General features: G+C 42.2%; 3 protein-coding genes across 7 annotated transcripts; 1 reads left to right on the top strand and 2 right to left on the bottom strand.

The window, feature by feature from the left end:
• Positions 1–324: 324 nt before the first annotated feature.
• tescb (tescalcin b) lies at positions 325–3,638 on the top strand. 2 transcript variants are annotated; one of them, XM_035184750.2, is made up of 8 exons: positions 347–586; positions 1,366–1,435; positions 1,644–1,724; positions 1,810–1,949; positions 2,035–2,096; positions 2,693–2,800; positions 2,878–2,925; positions 3,031–3,638. In XM_035184750.2, exons 1-8 carry the CDS (start codon positions 523–525, stop codon positions 3,106–3,108), a joined length of 651 nt encoding a protein of 216 aa, XP_035040641.1. In that variant the 5' UTR covers positions 347–522; the 3' UTR covers positions 3,109–3,638. The 2 variants fall into 2 exon arrangements, with proteins under 2 accessions (XP_035040642.1, XP_035040641.1); XM_035184751.2 differs by lacking the exon at positions 1,644–1,724 and having other exon boundaries at positions 325–586; positions 1,771–1,949.
• A 2,159-nt stretch (positions 3,639–5,797) lies between these two features.
• On the bottom strand, positions 5,798–7,547 carry m17 (IL-6 subfamily cytokine M17). Of its 2 annotated transcripts, none has more exons than XM_035184912.1 (3): positions 7,448–7,547; positions 6,817–6,965; positions 5,798–6,682 (listed from the first exon to the last, which is right to left on the bottom strand). In XM_035184912.1, the coding sequence occupies exons 1-3, from the start codon at positions 7,500–7,502 to the stop codon at positions 6,218–6,220; spliced, it is 669 nt and encodes a 222-aa protein (XP_035040803.1). In that variant the 5' UTR covers positions 7,503–7,547; the 3' UTR covers positions 5,798–6,217. The 2 variants fall into 2 exon arrangements, with proteins under 2 accessions (XP_035040803.1, XP_035040804.1); XM_035184913.1 differs by having other exon boundaries at positions 5,798–6,679.
• Positions 7,548–10,029: 2,482 nt separating this feature from the next.
• taok3b (TAO kinase 3b) lies at positions 10,030–17,935 on the bottom strand. Of its 3 annotated transcripts, none has more exons than XM_047344355.1 (9): positions 17,550–17,935; positions 17,065–17,365; positions 15,474–15,770; positions 15,220–15,348; positions 14,902–15,105; positions 14,351–14,590; positions 13,508–13,720; positions 13,084–13,266; positions 10,030–11,861 (listed from the first exon to the last, which is right to left on the bottom strand). In XM_047344355.1, the coding sequence occupies exons 3-9, from the start codon at positions 15,657–15,659 to the stop codon at positions 11,700–11,702; spliced, it is 1,317 nt and encodes a 438-aa protein (XP_047200311.1). In that variant the 5' UTR covers positions 15,660–15,770; positions 17,065–17,365; positions 17,550–17,935; the 3' UTR covers positions 10,030–11,699. The 3 variants fall into 3 exon arrangements, with proteins under 3 accessions (XP_047200311.1, XP_047200312.1, XP_047200310.1); XM_047344356.1 differs by having other exon boundaries at positions 14,902–15,102; XM_047344354.1 differs by having other exon boundaries at positions 15,474–15,710.
• Positions 17,936–18,519: the final 584 nt, after the last annotated feature.

The following is an 18,519-nucleotide window of genomic DNA, read 5'->3' as shown; positions in this document are numbered from 1 at the left end:
CAGTGTGTCAATGTTTGAAGTATTTGTACATAAGAAAATGTCCCACCTGTGGAACTAGTTCATTGGTATTCTCATAATTCATGTTAAAATATGTAAAATTCAAACACTTTCTTTAGTGTTTGAAACAACATCCCTCACGTCTCAGTCATTTAATCCTGTACACTGATATTTGAGAACCATGTTTGTGTCTCTCCTCATCTTTCTTTGCAGTAAACAAACACACAGTCACCGGTCGCAGCCTCTGAATAAATAACACATAATAAACAGAGTGAGGATGAATAATTCAAAGTGCAGCCTGTTGTTCCCGTGGCGGTGTGTCGTCACCAGGAAGTGGTCGCTGGTGTTTGCAGAGGATGGGACCTGCAGGAGCAGGAGGAGGAGGAGGAGGAGGCGGTGGAGGAGCTCAGCTGTGTTTCCCTCACAGCCCGGTGGAGATGGAGGATCCCCGGAACACGATCCTCTGAGATCCGACCCCGGACACGTCCCGTCTGGAGGTGGACGGGTCGGGAGGCTTGTGGAGGAATGGGTGCTCTCCAGTCTGCGTCCGGTCATCCAGAATACGTTGGTCTGGCGGAGAAGACGGGATGTGAGTGTTAATGTGTGTTTGACTTTTGAAATGACATCAGGAAAAACATGAGGTCACTGTTGGAATTACAGGTTTAATCCAGTTTTATCTTGAAATCCAGTGTCTGACATTTGTTGAGCAGAAAGGTGATCAGGCCTGTTATTTGTCTTTATCATATAAACACACATGTCCAGCCTCTCTATGTGTGTCAGGTTGAAGCTGCTGGTCTGCTGCAGCACCGATGAATAATTCAAGTTCACAGGAGTGTACGTTTCAGGGATGGGGGATAGCAGCAGGCAAAACCAGAATGTTTTACATAAAATATGAATATACAAATCTGTTGCCATGAAAGTTTCCTGTAGAACTTAAAGAGCTTGTTCATTGAGAACAAACACATTGCATAGTTAAAGGTTCAGTGTGTAGAGTTTAGTGACACCTAGTGGTGAAGTTGCATGCTACAGCTGAATACCCCTCACCTCACCCTCCCCTTTAAAACATGAGAGAGAACCTGTGGTAGCCTTCAGTTGTCATAACAACTCAAAAGGTTTAGTTTGTCCAGTCTGGGCTACTGTAAAAAACATGGCGGCCTCCGTAGAGAGGAGCCACTCACGATGTAAATATAAAGTATTTAAATATAAAGAGTAAAGACAACAACAATTCGTACAATTTAGATGAAACACACTCGTGAAAACATCACTAGGATTATTTTATATTCAATTTCTTACACACTGGACCTTTTTAAAATGTCAAAATGATTCATTCGTTCAAATTAGAATTAGACCTAACGTTGCTTCTTTCAGTTTCATTTGAACAGATCAAAGTCCTGCATAAAAGATTCAAACAGCTGAGCCACCATGAAGAAACTCTGCGGTAAGTTGACCTTGTGGTGTAATTTTCATTTATTTATTTTTTTAAGCAACTTTTCCTAATAAAATGGCTCGCTGTTCCACCTTCTTCCTTGGAAATGGAAACCTGCCTAACAGGCTCCATGTGGCCACAGGCTGCCTGTAGCACGTGACCTCTGTTGATGTCTTGTGTGACACCTTGTGCCACTCCTTTAAAAGCCTTCTTTCCTCAGGAGAGATCACTTCAATGAGATCCCAGATCTCGCGTGCAACCCCATCCGTGCACAGATCGTAGAGGCTTTCTTTGACAGAAGGTGCAGTGACCATACCTTTTGAGTCTGAAACTTATCTCTCCTGTAGATGTCAGGGTTTTAATGGGATCACCGTGCATTTCTATAGAAACTACCATCAGAACGGCGAGGGCACGGTCCAGGAGATCGGCTTTGAGGAGTTCCTGGTGGTCATGTCCCATTTCAGGCCCCCGTCTCTGCACATGACAGACGAGCAGCGTGAGAACGTCAGGAGGGAGAAACTGAGATGTGCGTCTGAGCACAAACCACACGATCATGTGCTCGAAGTTATCTGTGACCGAGACGCAGCTGATGGTTGTGTTCTTCTCCACAGTTTTATTCAACATGCACGACACAGACAACGATGGGACAATAACCCTGGAGGAATACAGACACGTAAGACAAAAAAAATGCTCCACTCATGCCCTGTTAAAACTTTTAAATAAACTTAACTGAAAATTACAAGAATGTTTGTGCACAGTTTGGGGAAAATCTTCCTGAGTCCTGATTATTATTATTATAATTTAAGATGCTGATTCAGCAAAGCAGAACAAAGTCTTCTTTATGTTTTACAGTATATATATATATATATATATATATATATATATATAACTCCACTTCTGGTTATCGGACATCTACACTCTACCGCTCAAGAGTCAACTGACTTCCTGCAATGTACTTGATTGGCAGATAATGAGTGAAGGGAGGAGGGGTGTCATTTCCTCCAGCCCGGAGATCGGAGTGTCATAGAACTCAATGTAGTAATGTTATGACTTCCGCTAAGGAGGTTTGTTTGTTTTCTTGTTTGTGAGCAAGATTCCACAAAAATAACTATATACTGATTTACACAAAACCTGGTGGAAAGAGGCAGTGTGGGTCAAGGAAGAATCCATTACATTTGAGTTATAGCGGACTGTTGGGCCTTGGTGGAGTGTACGCTCTACTAAGTGCCCTTCTAGTATTTCAACTGTTGTATTTCTACATCTGTCCAGGTGGTGGAGGAGCTGTTATCTCGGAGCGGGGCTTTGGAGAAGGAGACGGCCAAAAGCATTGCCGATGCAGCCATGTTGGAGGTGGCCAGCATTTCAATGGGTCACATGGTGCGTAAGCTATAAGATGACAAGTTTTAAATCCAAGTTTGTCTGCACAGTGTCTGTAAACTCTTTGTCCTACGCAGGAGCCTGATGAATTCTATGAGGGGATCACATTTGAGCATTTCCTCAAGGTTGGTAACCAGAACATACACTATAATACACTATAATACCATTTCCAATACATACAAGTATAGTTTAAATTGTCATGTGGAACTAAAGTCAAACTCTTTTTGCAGCTGCTGCATGGCTTTGAAATTGAATCCAAAATGAACATTCGCTTTTTGAACATGGACACGTCGACCCTGTGTAAGTGACGCTGGTACGTTAGTCGGTGACTCGGCGAAGACTCTGAGGACACACATCGTTGTTTTCATGATAACAGCAACTCTCGCCTGTTTCCTACACCAACGTTTGTCGCTTGCACTGACTTTATGCCTTACTCATGTTGGAATAACTATGCAGATCCAAAGAAAAAAATATATATATTATTATATATTATATTATTTATGTTTTAGGATTATTTTTATTTGACTGTAAGCAATAATATGAGGCACTACATGATATAATAACCAGCCTGTTAGTAGTTGGACAAAGCAATAATCAAATATCCATGTCTGGAGTAACAGACGGTACGACTATGCATGCGAATATGGATGCTATAACTGTTAATGCCATTTATCAATAGCACCCAATAATCAGGGATAAAAGAGTTTGTCTTTAAATGTATATGTCTAGAAATAATAGGACAACAATAAGAAATGCCTTCACGCTGACACTGCAGCATATTTAACATGGCTCATGCTATGCACACGACATTTGCACAATAAAAAAACCCCCATGAAAACAGGCCTGACTCTATTTGATGATGTGCATTTCTGATAAAAAGGAAACGGGAGTGTGCATTCATGCGAGATTAAAAATGCTAAACGGCACAATCTGATTAGTTCTAAGAACTTTCAGCAGGTCACACTTTGCTTTCTCAGAAAAGTCCGTGTGTGAGTGTGACTTGAACTAGTCGCACACTAAGTTAAATGTGCGATCTGTGGTATATGATCTAATTACAACATTTTAAAATTAGAAACGTCTCTTGAAGAATGCAGAGAAGTCACAACACAAGGTGATTTAGAGAATATCCTCCCTCGTGATATTTCTTTATCGTAAATCCTACAATTAACCAGATCCTTTTTATTTCAACATTTAACACAAGTGTGAGCAAAGCGTTTACATATTCATCATATCAGAAGTCTCAAGAGCTATTTTTAATCCTGTTACTCTAATTACTTCCTATTCCTTAAAAACTTTGAGGACTGAAATCCCACTGGAATCAAAATCATTTACAGGAGGGTAGAAGGGGCAAAGACAGAAATAATAAATGCAGGTGAGTTATAAAAGTGTGATCAGGAGCAGTTCCCCTAATCTTCCATACTCTTTTCCTTTCATGGAGATCTGCTGTTCCACTGGCCTGCACTGACTCCACATGCTTTTCCTGTGACTGTACTGTGTTGATGCATCTGTGTTGTTTGTTGCTTTAATACTCGCACGTTAACTAAACGTTGTCTGTTTAGTCGAGCTATAAATGTAGAGAATGGAAAATAGCCAGCAGCACTGCTCATGCACTGTGACGTCAGACTCCAGCCCAGCTCTGCAGTGTACTGCCCTCTGCAGGACAAAAGATGGAAAGCAAGTTAAAGCGTGATGAACTTGCACCTGATTCTTTTTGGGTGTAATTTCAGATTATGTGAAATCTGTGATGCAGTGGTTTTAAACATGATACACTTTGAGTCATTTTCTTCCTGGTTCTTCACTATTTTAATGTTTACGTTTGTCACGGCCCATGACATGATATCATTTTGTTTTTTAAACTGCGGGAAGCCACAAATGGGGAAGTGGCCTCAAACCTTTGGATCCTACTATAAATCCCTAAAGCAGTTGCATGTGCAAATTGAAAGCAAACGGCTCAGAGAATAGTAGTTTTTAAGGGATTTTTGTTTTCAACATTTTCCTTGATTTCTCAGAGAATAATTCATGGGTCTTGATGAAAAATATAGATCAGGCATATTTGGGGGACTGCAATTTGGTGCAAATCCAAATGAAAAGCTGATTGTCCAAATGAGAAATAATTTGTTGCATCCCTCCTCCCTTCAGAAATGAGATTACCGACCTGTGCTGAGCAGAAGTCAACACACTCTCATAGTAATGTGCAGTAGACTGATGGCAGGTGGGTCAGTGGTTAAAGGACCTGTAAAGGGTCCGGGCTTGTTCAGGTTATCTGTTTTACATGAGGCCTTACATGACCAGTCTGAGGAGCCTCTGCATGTCAGCAGACTTCACCCCAAGATCAGGTCCTGTGAAGTGAGAAGGAATAAATAACCTAGACTGAAGAATTGGCGTTGTCCTAACGTACCCTCTGTGTTTGTGCTTTAAATAAAGCAGAGTTATAACGAGGAACTTGATTCATGACCTAGAGTGAATCCCCCACATCTACTTCCAGTTTCCTGAGAGCTTGTGATTTTAGGAAAGTTAAGTTGGCATCACTTCATTTCAACCAAAACTTCTAGTATCTGTGATTTACATGTGATACGTTTACACGCTTCTACTCATCAACTAAAATAAGGGTTTTCTGCATAATTTCAACTTTGCTCTTGTTTTCTCCGACCAACCCTTCACACGCTTGCACCTCCATCTTGATGAAGATGCAAGCGTTTAACACGTACAGTATTCTCACCCGCACCTTGTGACCGGCCAGACGTCCCGCCAGTGTCATGAAATCTTTCCTATCTGATGCAGCCTTGTGTCAAACACATGCGTCATTCTGAGCTGATATCAGCTCGGTCAGCGTCTCAGCAGCTTCCTGATTTTCTTTTAACTCCTTTTGATGGAGTGATTCTGTGCAGAAAACACTACGCCTCAAACATGAGTTAAACTGTTTCTCTCAACTTTCTAACAATGTAGAATCAGATATAGTGTCACTTTAAATGAGTTCAACAAATGGGAAGACAAGTGTAATGCATGAAAATCTGTTTACTCTTTAGAGATCCTCATTTTTCCAGACACTTGTGTTGCTGTGTCGCTCAAATTGTGCAACAACACGTAGAAAATCAACAATCACAAAGAAGTCCAGCTGTAAATTTGCTTTTAATAATTCCATAGGCAGTAAATAAGTTTACATCAGCAAAATAAATCCTTATATAACATCAAATGTATTAAATATACGTGACTTTCATAGAGATTTCACACCCTTCATTTGTAACATGACTCCATTTTATCGGGAACACAAAAGAAAATAAATATTAAATACCATAAATAGTATCAATTACCCTGATGTACCAGCCACCTTCAAACTTCTTTACAAGTCTTTATCAAAACCCGGTGAGAACAGGTGTTGTTGGAAACTGACTGTCTAAGGCCAGCCTTAGGTCATCCTCAGTAGAAGGTGTTCATCTCTATCCTCCTCCTGCAGACTTTGCCCTTTAGGGTTCTCAGTTCTCGGGAGACGTTCGACAGGAACTCCTTGTAGGTCTTGAGGACCACACAGCCGTAGACCTTCTGCTGGAAGACGTTCTGAGGTGGAGGTAGCGTCGTGGGACCCCCCGCCGGCTCCGGCATGGGCAGGTTCGGGAAGAGGCTCTGGTAGAAGCCGTTTATGAGAGCGGCCAGGCCCCTGCTGCGGCCGCTGACACCGGTGAGCTCAGCCAGCAGCGGGCTCGATGGTAACTGCAAGTCCGTCTGCTGCTCGTACACCCGTTTGAAATGTGCCATGAAGGTTTGGAGGTGCGTGTAGATGCTCGCTATCCTCTCTGAGGGCTCCAGGCCGGAGATGTTGGGGTCAGGGACGTTGTTGACCGACACCTTGCAGAAGAGCTCTGACATCTCTCCTTGAGCGGCCTTCTGCAGAAAAAGATAATTCAATTAGCCCAAAGAGGAACATGAACAGTCACCATGTGCTATATAAAACACTGCACGAGCACATGGGGATTTTAACACAGCAAAACAAACTGCAGCACTTTTGCGCCCGTACTCACATATGTTTTGATGAGGTCGACGGATTCCTTCTGTGCGAGTCTGGCGAGCTTCAAAGTCTGCTGCAGAGAATTCCCACACTGCTGGCTTCTGCTGGCTGCCACAGTCCTCGTTGAATCAACAGCCATAACCAGCAGGAGAGAGAGTAGCGCTGAGGAGAAAGGAACCGGTCAGTTACCATGATCCTACATCACATCAACGAGGGGGAACTTTGGCGTTAAAGCCACAAGCGGCGAGCAGAGGAGGTAAAAATAGACTGGAAAACATCCAGCAAGTCGAGGAAGGAACACGACAGGTCTGTCATGTTATCAGTTCTGAGATTTTACACATTTAATTCATGTACTTATGCTGACCTGTCATCATACTTGTCTCTTTAAACAAAGGTCAGATTCTCCAAACTCTTTACAAACTGATTAAATTTACTCATGCAGGAATAAATCTTGAATTTGTAAGTTTATAATAGACTGTAAGGCTGTAAAACTTATAAATATAACACTGTGAAGCACTAAAATTGAATATGAAACAGGTACAAAAAATATCCAAAACATGCACAATGGCAAGAAAAGATGTGACAATGTTTAATTGCTGTGTGATATTCCAATAGAAAAGAAGAGATTTGAAAAAAAAACTTACTTGTTGTCAGTTCCATATATTGTTGAAAACTCATTCTCTTTACATGACCATTCATTCTCTCCTCGGTATCTCAGGCAAATTGCACGGACTTGTCATAATCACACCGCTTTAAAACTTTTTTTTAAAAGACAGAAACCACACATTTGTCATAGGAGGAAATGACGTGCACTTTGTGAGGCAACCAAATTTCCCAGAATTTCCTCCTTTTTTTTTCACATGTGCATTTTTTTTTCTTCTGCATCAAACAAGTGGTCAACGTCCCCACATGCCTGCCTCAGTGCACAGACATGTTGGGACGTTGCCCACTTGTTGTCACAGGTGTGAACTTAAATCTTTTTGACACTTGAAAAGCACTTCCTTTCTATTTTGCATGGAAACTAGTCACACTTGTGATATATTTAAATCGCTTGAGGAAGATAAACCTGCAACATTTAGAAACTAGTGTCAGACATGCATGGAAATAAATTTAAGCACCGGGTTCAGCCCCCCCTTTGATAGTGGTGATTTCCATTATTAAAAATGTACCTTAAGAAACCTGCAAAGCTCAATTTGAGGCATTCATCCTCTAATGAACTAATCGGAGGGATAAGTGTGGAAAGATCAGTGGTTCTACTGATTTAAATGACAAACTAACAACAGAGCCACATTAATACACCTAATACTCATCCAAAAGTAACTGGAAAGTACAAGTTGCATTCTTAGAAGCAAAGTTTTTAAAACTTTATCTTCATATTTTCATCCATTTCTCCTGCTTTTACTGAACATTTATCAATATAACTGTATTTTTACAATTTAAATTGAATCAGTGCTCGTGTTTTTGCAGCAATATTCTCATGTGGGCACTGTGCAGGAAGTTGGCGAGGTCACAGGAAACGCATTTCTCAATCAGAAAGTTTTACATGTGCGTAAAGGGGCGGGACCGCGTCACTCAAGCATGCTTCACGACGCCACCAAGCTGAAGCTTCTGACTGACTGAGTGCATGTAACTCAGGGGATGATTTCATCCTGACATCATGAGGTGTTGCGTCCTCAGTTCCAGTGATTGTTGGGGGGAAATATGAAGATAAACTGGGGTTTTTCATGTGTTGTCTCACTAACACTAACCTCTAGGAATTGAGGTCACTTCTGCTTGGAGACACGCTATGATGTGTTTAGTCAGCCGTCTGCATCACAGGGTTGGTGAGAGGTCAATGCCACAGCTCACTGACATGATCTCCTTTTTTTCATGTCTCGGTATCAAGCGTCCACACTCGATGCTGTATTGTTATCAAAAACCACCGACTGCTTGAGAAAAGCCAAGGGGAACTCGACGCACCACAACCCTGTCAGCATTACTTCAGGTAAAGGCAAAACCACCTTCTCTGCTGCCCTCGGGGCTTTCCACTTGCCCCAGGGGATAATAGGGGGGTTGTGGTGAGGCAGGCAACTGCTGCAGATGGAGCCACAGACGTCGAAGGTTCAAGGAAACTACAGCCGGATTCCTGCCAGCAGACGTGCCCCAAAAAAAGACACCAATCAACACCTAAATCGAGCAAGATTCAAGTTTACCCGAAACTTAAAAGTGGCCTATAAAACCCAGCACAGGCCTACGCTGTTTAACTTCCCTCTCACCTCCTGTTCCCATTTCAAAGATGGGGTTTTCACAAGTCGTCATTGACCTGCAATTGCCTGTAGATTTACAGTGACTTAAAATGAAAGTGTTTGACACAATGTGGGTCACGGCGGTGATGTGGTACCAAAGAAAAGCAAAAGTAACAAGTCCTGAACCCCACAACAAAGCATTACAAGGAAACTCAACCACAAACAATATGAAATGCAAAGTCATAAGATGCAGGATGTTGACTGAGACTTTCTTTTCAACAGAATCTCTTTTATTTTGTCTTTTATCTGCACAGGAAACGGTTGTTCAGGAAAGTCCCCTTTTATTCTAACTAAATACATCTTTCTGGCAACTTAAAATTCACACAAATTGTTAAGGTTCATCACTGTTCTCAAGACAAACCTTACTCCAGCAGCCCAGTAGCACTTTATTTATTTTCCCACTGGAACGGGTTCGTCCACAAGGCTTCAGTTCATATGTGACCAGACAAAAAGGCCTTACTGCATATGAGAAACTTTTTCATCAAATTTCCAAAAACTTTTATGAAAATGTAAAAGGCTGAAAAATCTCGAGGAGCCATTCAACTTCATCAGCACATTCTGGTCAAACACAACAAGTTCAGAAATTAGATTTCTGTCTGTAAAACGATTTCCATCAGAAATGATACTCAATATATTCCTCTGTTTAAAATACTGTGTTAATTCAGGGGACGTCTTCCGCCTTTCATCGTGTGAGGAATACGACTGAACATCAATACAAGCCGCGGCTACGAAATCAAAAGAAACAGGAAATACCTGTCCAAACATAACAGGGTTGCATTCAAGACATTAATTAAACAATGTTTCAAAAAACTGACCCGTGATAAAATAGTATTTATTTTTTCATACATATACTTCATTTTTAGAGGGTTTCACTGCATGGGGTACTCTAAATATGTCATGAGTGTCTGAAAAAACTTAGTAGTGTTTTGACTCGGGGGGGGGAGGGAGGGAGGGAGGAGGGGGGGCTTCAAAATGCTTCATGTTCACATTTTGTAAAAATCAATCGTCTCTCTCCAAGACACAAAACTACAAGGCTAAATGTGGTATTAGAAATTAAGCACCAAACAATTATCGTCCCATTCGGTATAAATGGAAACATTGTGCAACCTGTTCAATGACCTTAATGAACATGGCAAAAAAATATGTAAATCTGATCATTAGACACAAATCACTCAAATGCAATCTGGATTCAAGTGTTGTGTTTTTTTTCCTTTTTCTAGAACCGCTGATCGATAAAAGATCAATCGGAATGATATTACAAGAAGTCTGTGGTTCCATTCACCAGCATTTATACAATCTGAGAGTCTAGTGATTTCCACTTAGCAATATACTGAGCTATCGTTTGACCGTATCTTCATGTTATAAAACAAAAACGAAGCAAAAACCTTTATCGTTAAGCTCTGCTATCGGTAATAGACCAGTGTCTCTGTGTGTCCTAGCTATTATTCTCATGTACAAATATTGATATCAAAAGTTATACAGCACAATTCTCACCATTTTTCCTTTACAAGAACTTTGATTAGTGAACATTAAATGATTCACAAAGTTTAGATGAAACCAAAACAAAAAATGGTGCCGGCCTCAGGAAATAAAACATAGAGAAACACAAAAAAACTCAAATCTGCTTCAGGCACAACTTAAATAAAGGCATTTGTGAAATTATCATATCAAATATGGAGCTCATGTCCAGTACCCATAGGCTTTAAACGAAAACTGAAAAAAAAAAAAATGCTATGACCACTTTTATTTACAAACAGCTAAAATCTCTGACAGATTCATGCTTCACTTCACAACCTGAATTTGTCCTTAAAGTGCATGCAATAATAAGCAGTTTTACCAAGTGGGATCTTGAATTGTGATAAAGAGAAACGGGCTGATCAAGCTGATGCCAATCGATCCTACATATCAAATAAAAAAAACTGTTGCCTAGAAAAGTGAGGGACCACAGTATACTGTATGCATAAGCACAATATGGAAGTATGACCGAAGAAAATGTAAAAAAAATAAAAATAATGAATAAACTCTGACTTTATCCAGTGACCCCATACAGTAATATTATCCACATTCAGAGCATAAAATAAATAAAACTAAATGAAATTAACCTCGTAAATTAAAAGACAAAGCAGCTTAACACCACGGGGGAGTCCGCAGCTCACATTCCACAATGTCCCTCCATGTAACACACACATTTAGCATCATATGAACATGATGGGTTTCTACTTAAACATATCAAAGTGCCCATTTTACTAAAATTTCCTGATTTATTCATTTCATACCAAAAGGAGGAAATGGCATGGAGGAAAACCAAAAGAAAAAAGAGTCTGTTGTTTGTTTTGAACACGTAGGTTTTGAGTTACACTGACTAGGTTTGATTTTTATTGACATGTTGTTGTTGTTGTTGTTGCTTCTTTTGTTTTACTTTCCCCCTTCAAGTTTCACAAAAGAAGTTCTCATTGCACGAGACACCTCGATTCAAAGATGCAATATCTGCGAGAGAAGAAAAAGCAATAAGAGAAAGTTATCCAGCTTCGTCACCGTGGGGCGCGACCAGCGGCGGGGTGGACGTGAAAAGGGGGCGTGGATATGTTCTCCTCCAGAGATAAGTCCACTTTCATCTGTTGTCTTCTTTGGCGAAGTCCAGAGATCCCAGGCTTCCGAAGCCGAGACTTCTACTTTCTGAGTCAAAGGTGTTCATTTCTCTGTCCTGACGTTCCAACAAGTGCTTGATCCTCTCAGTACGTTCCTTCTGAAGTGCGGCCAGTTCCTCCTCAATCTGCAAATCGAAAAATATCACGGCAGATATTTCATCAAGTGGAAATTTGACTTGTGTTTGGCCCATCGACTACATATTAACACGGAAAACATGACAGCTTCCCAATAGTGAAGCCCAAAGCGCCTTGATCGAAGCCTAGTGGCTGGCAGCAGTATAGGTCATAAACACCGTCTCCTCCATGTTAGTGGCTGGGACACGGACCAAACAAAAATAAATCTCAATAGATGACAAATAAATTTTGACCTCATGGCTTCATCCTCGGTTTGCTAGCGTGAAAACTCCGGCTCCTATTGATGCAAGATGGCAGCTCTCGTATCTTGAATATTTTGGCTTAATTCTGGATAATGAAGACACGTCGTCCATCCTTTTTTACAGTCTATGGTTTCGTCCCACTGGCATGTCAGTACTGTTGCCAGTGACTTTAACAGTAAGAAATCATACAGGTTGCCATGATAATTATTGTGGATATTCATGGTTCTTTAAGGATTAAACTTAAAACAGTCAGGGGTAGCTCTCCTGACCTTTAGCAACCCCAAATTGCCCCTGATGGCTGTGCTGTTCTCACAGAGCGAGTGCTGCCCATAGCTGCACTGCATGAATATGTGTGTGAATGGGTAAACACTGTACTGTCAAGCACTTTGAGAGAAAAGCACCATATAAATTCAGACCATTTATCATTTATCATTATTAAAACATGTTAGTTGCATTGTTAGCCACCTCAAACTGACATTTCAACTTGTACCAATCTTTCCAATTAGAAGATTACTATGATACTCTTTGCTTGCTTGCTCATGCCCCCTGGAGGATGTTCCCTATTCATTTTTTATGTACTTTTGGTTTTTTCTGCACTGTCACCTTTAGGACAAACAAAATGAAGCTTTGCACACCACATTTTACATAATGGACAGATATAATCAGCAGATATCCCAGCAAACCACCAATGTCAGCCAAAACATATCCAGGTTAGAATTAACTGGAACCAACATTTGTATTGTAGCTACACTACCGGTACAGTCAGACTAGTAAAGTTGTGGGTTTGTTGGGACTTTTATATCTGGGGTTGTAATGAACACTGCAGCCTCTAGGGGCCATTCAAATCTTCTTCAACTGCCACCACAGGAGCAATAAATCTCCTTCTGCACATTTATCTGTCTGCTACCTATGCTGAGGTCATTCTTTCATGTAGCTTGGTGTTTCAGAACGGTGTCCATCTCAAACCTACCTTCTGTTCAAGGTGCGCTCTGCGTATGGAGACCTTCTGCTCCAGTTTCTGCTGCTCTCGCTCGTGTTGGGCCTCCATCTGCGACTTGGTTTTTCTCTGGTAGGCGTCCAGCAGCTCCATCTCCTGCTTCAGCTGCTGCTTCAGAGCTTGGCACTCGGCGTCCTGCTCCTCATCCAGTCGCATCTAGAGACGCAGCGAGACAGAAGCGGTCACAATCATATCAGCCGCGAGCCTAAGCCGGGCCACTTTTATCAAAACGACGAGATTTCGGCAAAACTGTTGACAGCACTTTCGATTTTTAAATTCAAGATGAAGCTGGAAACAACTGATGCACATATGGTGGTCATGATGAATATGCAACATACAAATGATGATTGAGGTCCACGTTTGCAACTCATGACAAGAGGCTTCAGGATCCTCGTACCGCTTGTGACGCCATCATCTCGTTGATGCTCTGCTCGTACTGCTCGGCCAGCACGGCCAGCTTGCGCGTCTGCTCCTCTTTCAGGCATTTCAGGATGTTCTTGTGGTCGCCCTTGGGACAGACCTCCAGCTGATGGTTCCGAAGAGCTTTGTACTGCTTGTTCTGCACCTTGCAAGTGTCCTGGAACTGTTTCTTGATCTGCATCTCCAGCGCCTGCAGAGGGAGACAGAAAGCAGTTTAGTGTCCTGTTCTTTCGTGTTGTACATTCAGATGGTAAAACACAAAACTCATAAAAATATGGAAAAAAAGATGGAAAAAATTGTTTTTGTTCAATATGTCTCTTAATTTGACTGATTTCATTAGTTCCACACTGAATCTACCCCCAATGTGGAGCAAATGCTTTTGAAGTGTTATCGTAATAACAATTAATTCAGTAATTCATTTATTTGTTTGCAGTGACCTTGAATATTTCAGGTGGCACAGATGTGCTTTGACCTCTTCACTGTGCAGCTGCTCAAACTGAACAATATTGTCAATTGGTAGGTTGAGAAAGTGGAAACATTCACATTTGGAAAAATGCAGTTCTCATGACAACTTAATTAGAAATAATAGTTTTCTATTTGGAACTTTACAATAAGATACAAGGTACATTAACCAATGGTAGACGTGCAGGGCAGATGTACAGTACCTGTGGAGCGTCCACTTTAAACCTAAAATGTAATCCCCTTTTGTCATGAACCATGTCCTTTTCCTTTTATAAGCCAACCTGTGTTGGCATGAAGTTAACTGGATAATAAATCACTAAATAACCAAAAACACTGGTAAAGAAAACTCTTCAGGCACCTTGAGGTTTCTGGGCTGCTGCCGCTGCTCCAGACTGTGTTTCCTGTGCAGCTCCCTCTGCCGCCGGCCGTTGTACTCCTCCTGGTTCTCCAGCTCCGTCTGATGCTGCAGCCGCATGAGTTCAATGCGCAGCTTCTGCAGCATCTGCAGCTGCCTGCGCTCCAGGTCCTGTGTGGACTCGTCCTGCCGGATCATCAGGGCATGCTCCATCTCCTTCTGGGTCCTCTTCTTGTTCAGCTCCTGGAACAAGACGTTGATTCATTTGATTCTTTTACTTAGAAATCTTAAAACTTGTTTTGCTTCATGGGAGCATCATCATTTTAGTGTCCTCTCCTATTTAACTTCACATCATTGTTTTTGGTATGCACTATGCAGATGACATACAAGATTCCATTCTAAAAAATAGCTGCAATGTCAGAGGGAATGATCGACGTCCAAACAGATTGAGAAGATTTGGAGGTTTGCTACTATTTAATGGTCTTTTTTTTAAATGTCCACACACCTTGTGAAAACACCAATAATCATCCTAAAATTCACTATAAATTCACTACCTCTCTCAGTTGCTCCTGTTCAAACTCGTGCTTCCTGAACAGACTCCGGCGTTTGAGGGCCCTGCAGCTCCGGTCGTAGACCAGCCTCTGCTGGGCCAGCAGGTGAGCTTCCTCCTCAGCCTGAGAGCGCTGCATTGTTTCTTTGTGCCTGGACAGACGCTCCTGCTTCTCCTCCTTGGGTGTGCAAGGGTCTTCACTCATCTCCTTAACGGAAACAGAAACACAGATACACAGAAAAGACACAAACAAAACACAATTAAATCCTCCGAGAACGTGTGTCTGACGAGTAGGTTCATAAACTTTGTTCTTGATATTTACTTCTTTGATCTTGTCTTTGCAAAGCCTGTACTCCTTTTTCTGGCTGTCTAAGAAAGACGTCAGCTCTTTCTTCTGCTGAGCAACAATCTGTTGCTGGATCCTCCTCTCTTCTGATGCAACTGACTTCATCTGTGAGGAGACATTTAAAAAGTGAACATTTCACCCAAAATGCCTTGACAAATATTGTTTTTAGCTCAAACTGAATCACTGTGTAGTTTCCACCTCATTCACAAGAAACACCTAGAGGGCTGTACCTCTTTGTCCGTTTGAGCAGCGTGCCGCTTGGCCAGTCTTTCCAGCTCAATGTAAGTGTTGTTCGCATGTGTCTCTAGTTCTTTCTGCAGCCGGAGCCTATGCTCATCCATCTCGGCCTTTAGCCTGTTCTCCAGGGCGATCAGCTGCTTCTGGTGCTGCCGCCGCATGCGCTTATACCCAGACATCTGCTCCCGCAGCTCAAAGTCCTGCTCATGCTCCTGGATCTACCTGATGACCTAGACAGAGGAACACAGGAGGCGGGAAGTAAAAGACACAGAGCAGGCAGAGAGACACAACTGCCATGGAGGAGACAGGGGGGGGGGGAGGGAAGGAAGAGGGACAGCTGATAAGTCAGAGGCTGTGGCCTAAAAACAGACCACATGCACCACAGAGGCAAAGAAGAGCTCTTTCAAAGAAAAGTAATGAGTCGTCAGATTACTACACATCCACGATAACTGAAGACTTTAAAAGGTGATACAGACGTCTCACTTATAGTGTAATCAATGAAAAAAAGGATCTACTGCTTCAATCCCATTGACAACAAAAACCCAGTCGTCCTGTCATGTTCCTGCAGCTCAGGAAACTTTCAAAAGATCAGCGTGTTTTGATCCAGAAGAAATTTAGAGATTTGTCATTCATGCCTTCATTCCCTCTTGTTTGGATTATTGAAATTCTCCCTTCACCTGCCTGAGCCAACAGAGTCCACATAAATTACAGCTCGTCCAGACTCCTCACCAAATCTGCTGAAACAGAGCATATTACTCCGACTCTAGCTTCTCTTCATTGGCTTCCAGGGAATTTTAGAATAGTTTTAAGATTTGATTGCAGACTTTTAAGGACCGTTCTGGACTTGCACCCAAGTTCATTTCTTTTGACACCACACATGACCTCCAGAGGTGACTGGCTCTTTTCTGGCAACATCTCGTTTTTCCTCTTTTCTCATCTGTAACCTTTTCTCCATTTCTGTATGTTGCTTTTAAACTGTTTCTTATTGTTTGCTTTTGTATCCGTTTCCTTGTTTGCCTTAAATTTTTCCAACTTGAACTTGCAAAGCACCTTGTGACTCTGTTGTGAGAGGTGCCACATAAATAAAGTTTATTAGATCCCATTTAAAATTCTACACCGATCAGTCAATTACCCTCCACAGTGTGCTTCCCAATCAGCAAGGAATATCCACACCATTTCAAACATCAGGATCCGTGACCCGACAACCTGAGACGACGTGTGGAAAAGCACCTTCTAACACCATCTCTGACACAAACTAAATCCCATTAGCGGCAGACGGCGAGCGGCGATTTGCACATGGACGTACGTACGAATGCATAAAGGCAGAGGCAGAGAGAGGGAAGCTGAGGATGGAAAAATGACATCCATTAACAGGATACGGTTGCCATGACTACAGATGTACAGCTGAGAACACAGACACCCCCTTCCCTCCCCTCATCCACCTCACCCCCAGCCCCCCACCCCTCCACCAGCACGCACGCACGCACGCACGCACACACTGGCTCACACACACGCGCGCGCCCCGTCCGCGTGCACTCGCACACGTAGCCCTATTTTCCATGCAGGGAGAGGGGAGCTGCGTACCAAAGATGCTGATTCGATGGTGGTGGCGATGTGTTCACGGGTCTTGCAGTCGGGAGACCGGCTCTTGTGAGAAGTAGGCCGCAGCTCTGGCCTGGTGTCCCCGTGCACAGCCTCATCCCTCACGCAAGCATGGTCCTGCAGGGGGGGAGGAAAAGGGGGAGATCGTGGGGCTGGGTGCTTCCCAGGCCCTCCGCACTCGCTGTTCCTGCCTGAGCCGCGATCACTGGCGAATCTCCCTGAATGCAGCACACATCCAGCGTCAAATGCATCATCCCCCCCGGCTACTGTCTGCAAGTCCTTCCTAAGAGAGAAGAGGGCATTGCCAAACAATTGTGCAAGGCAGCACCAAAAAAAAAGAGGCAGCCACAGGATGGAGTCGGGTTTTCTTTTTTTTTTTTTTTTGCTTTCTGGCGTCCCCCCCTCTCTTCCCACAGAGGAGGAACCAAATGGCTCCGGTGGATAAGGGTGAATTATGCAATGCCTACCATTGATAATCGGAGAGCACGGGGACGTGTTCTGCTGCCACTCTTCTCTTCCGCCTCAAAACGCAAGAAATGTTTGGGAGGATAAAGACTTCTCCTGTGCGCCCATGATCGCATGTGGTGCCGCGGGTGAAAACGCTGGAGTCAGACGGTGAGGCGCATCCGAACATGTTTTTATTTCCCCGAATCTGTCGCCCGACGATCCGCTTGTGTTCCACTCGAATTTCTGTCCTACATTTACAGCGCACTTGGTCATGGTAGGTGGTTCTGGTGCCTTCTATTCATCTCGTTCCTCTGTCCCCTGCTACACTCCCCCTTCCTTTAAAGAGACACCGCAATACTACAGCCTCCCCTCAGCAGGACCAAACTTCTACATCACAGGTCGGGGGAAGAACACCCGTCAGTAATCAGGTGTGACTGTGGGAAGAACAGTTTCCCCTTTTTATATATATATGATGTTTGTAAAATATCATCTTCGTTTCCCAGTTTAAACACATTTGAGCAATGCCAGATTTAAAAAAGTGATTTCAACTGTCACAAAATCATTCAATGCATTTTCCCGAGAGTAATGTAAAAAGTAAAAATTATAAAATGATATCTTATCTCACACTATAAATGTAAGTGTTGAATGTAAATGTTGAATTTAAATATAAATGTTAACCCATACAGGTAAATGGCAAATATATATTTAAAGGTTAAATGTAAATGCTTAATGTAAGTGCTAAATGTAAATATTAAATGTAAATATAAATGTTAAATATATATCTCTATGTTAAATATAAATGCTAAATGTAAATGCTAAGTGTAAAAATAAATAAACTTAAAAAAAAGAAACTTGGTAGCATAAGACCCATGCTACCAACACTCAGATAAAAAATTCATTTGCAGTAATAAAGCGGAGACCATAAACATGACTATTTGTACCTCTCTTATCATTCCTATCGTTGATTCATGAGGCAACAGACAAATATTC

This window comes from Hippoglossus stenolepis, chromosome 18 (genome assembly GCF_022539355.2).
Source record: "Hippoglossus stenolepis isolate QCI-W04-F060 chromosome 18, HSTE1.2, whole genome shotgun sequence".
In the NCBI taxonomy this organism is placed as follows: Eukaryota; Metazoa; Chordata; class Actinopteri; order Pleuronectiformes; family Pleuronectidae; genus Hippoglossus; species Hippoglossus stenolepis.
This window is presented reverse-complemented; position numbering and strand designations above follow the sequence as displayed.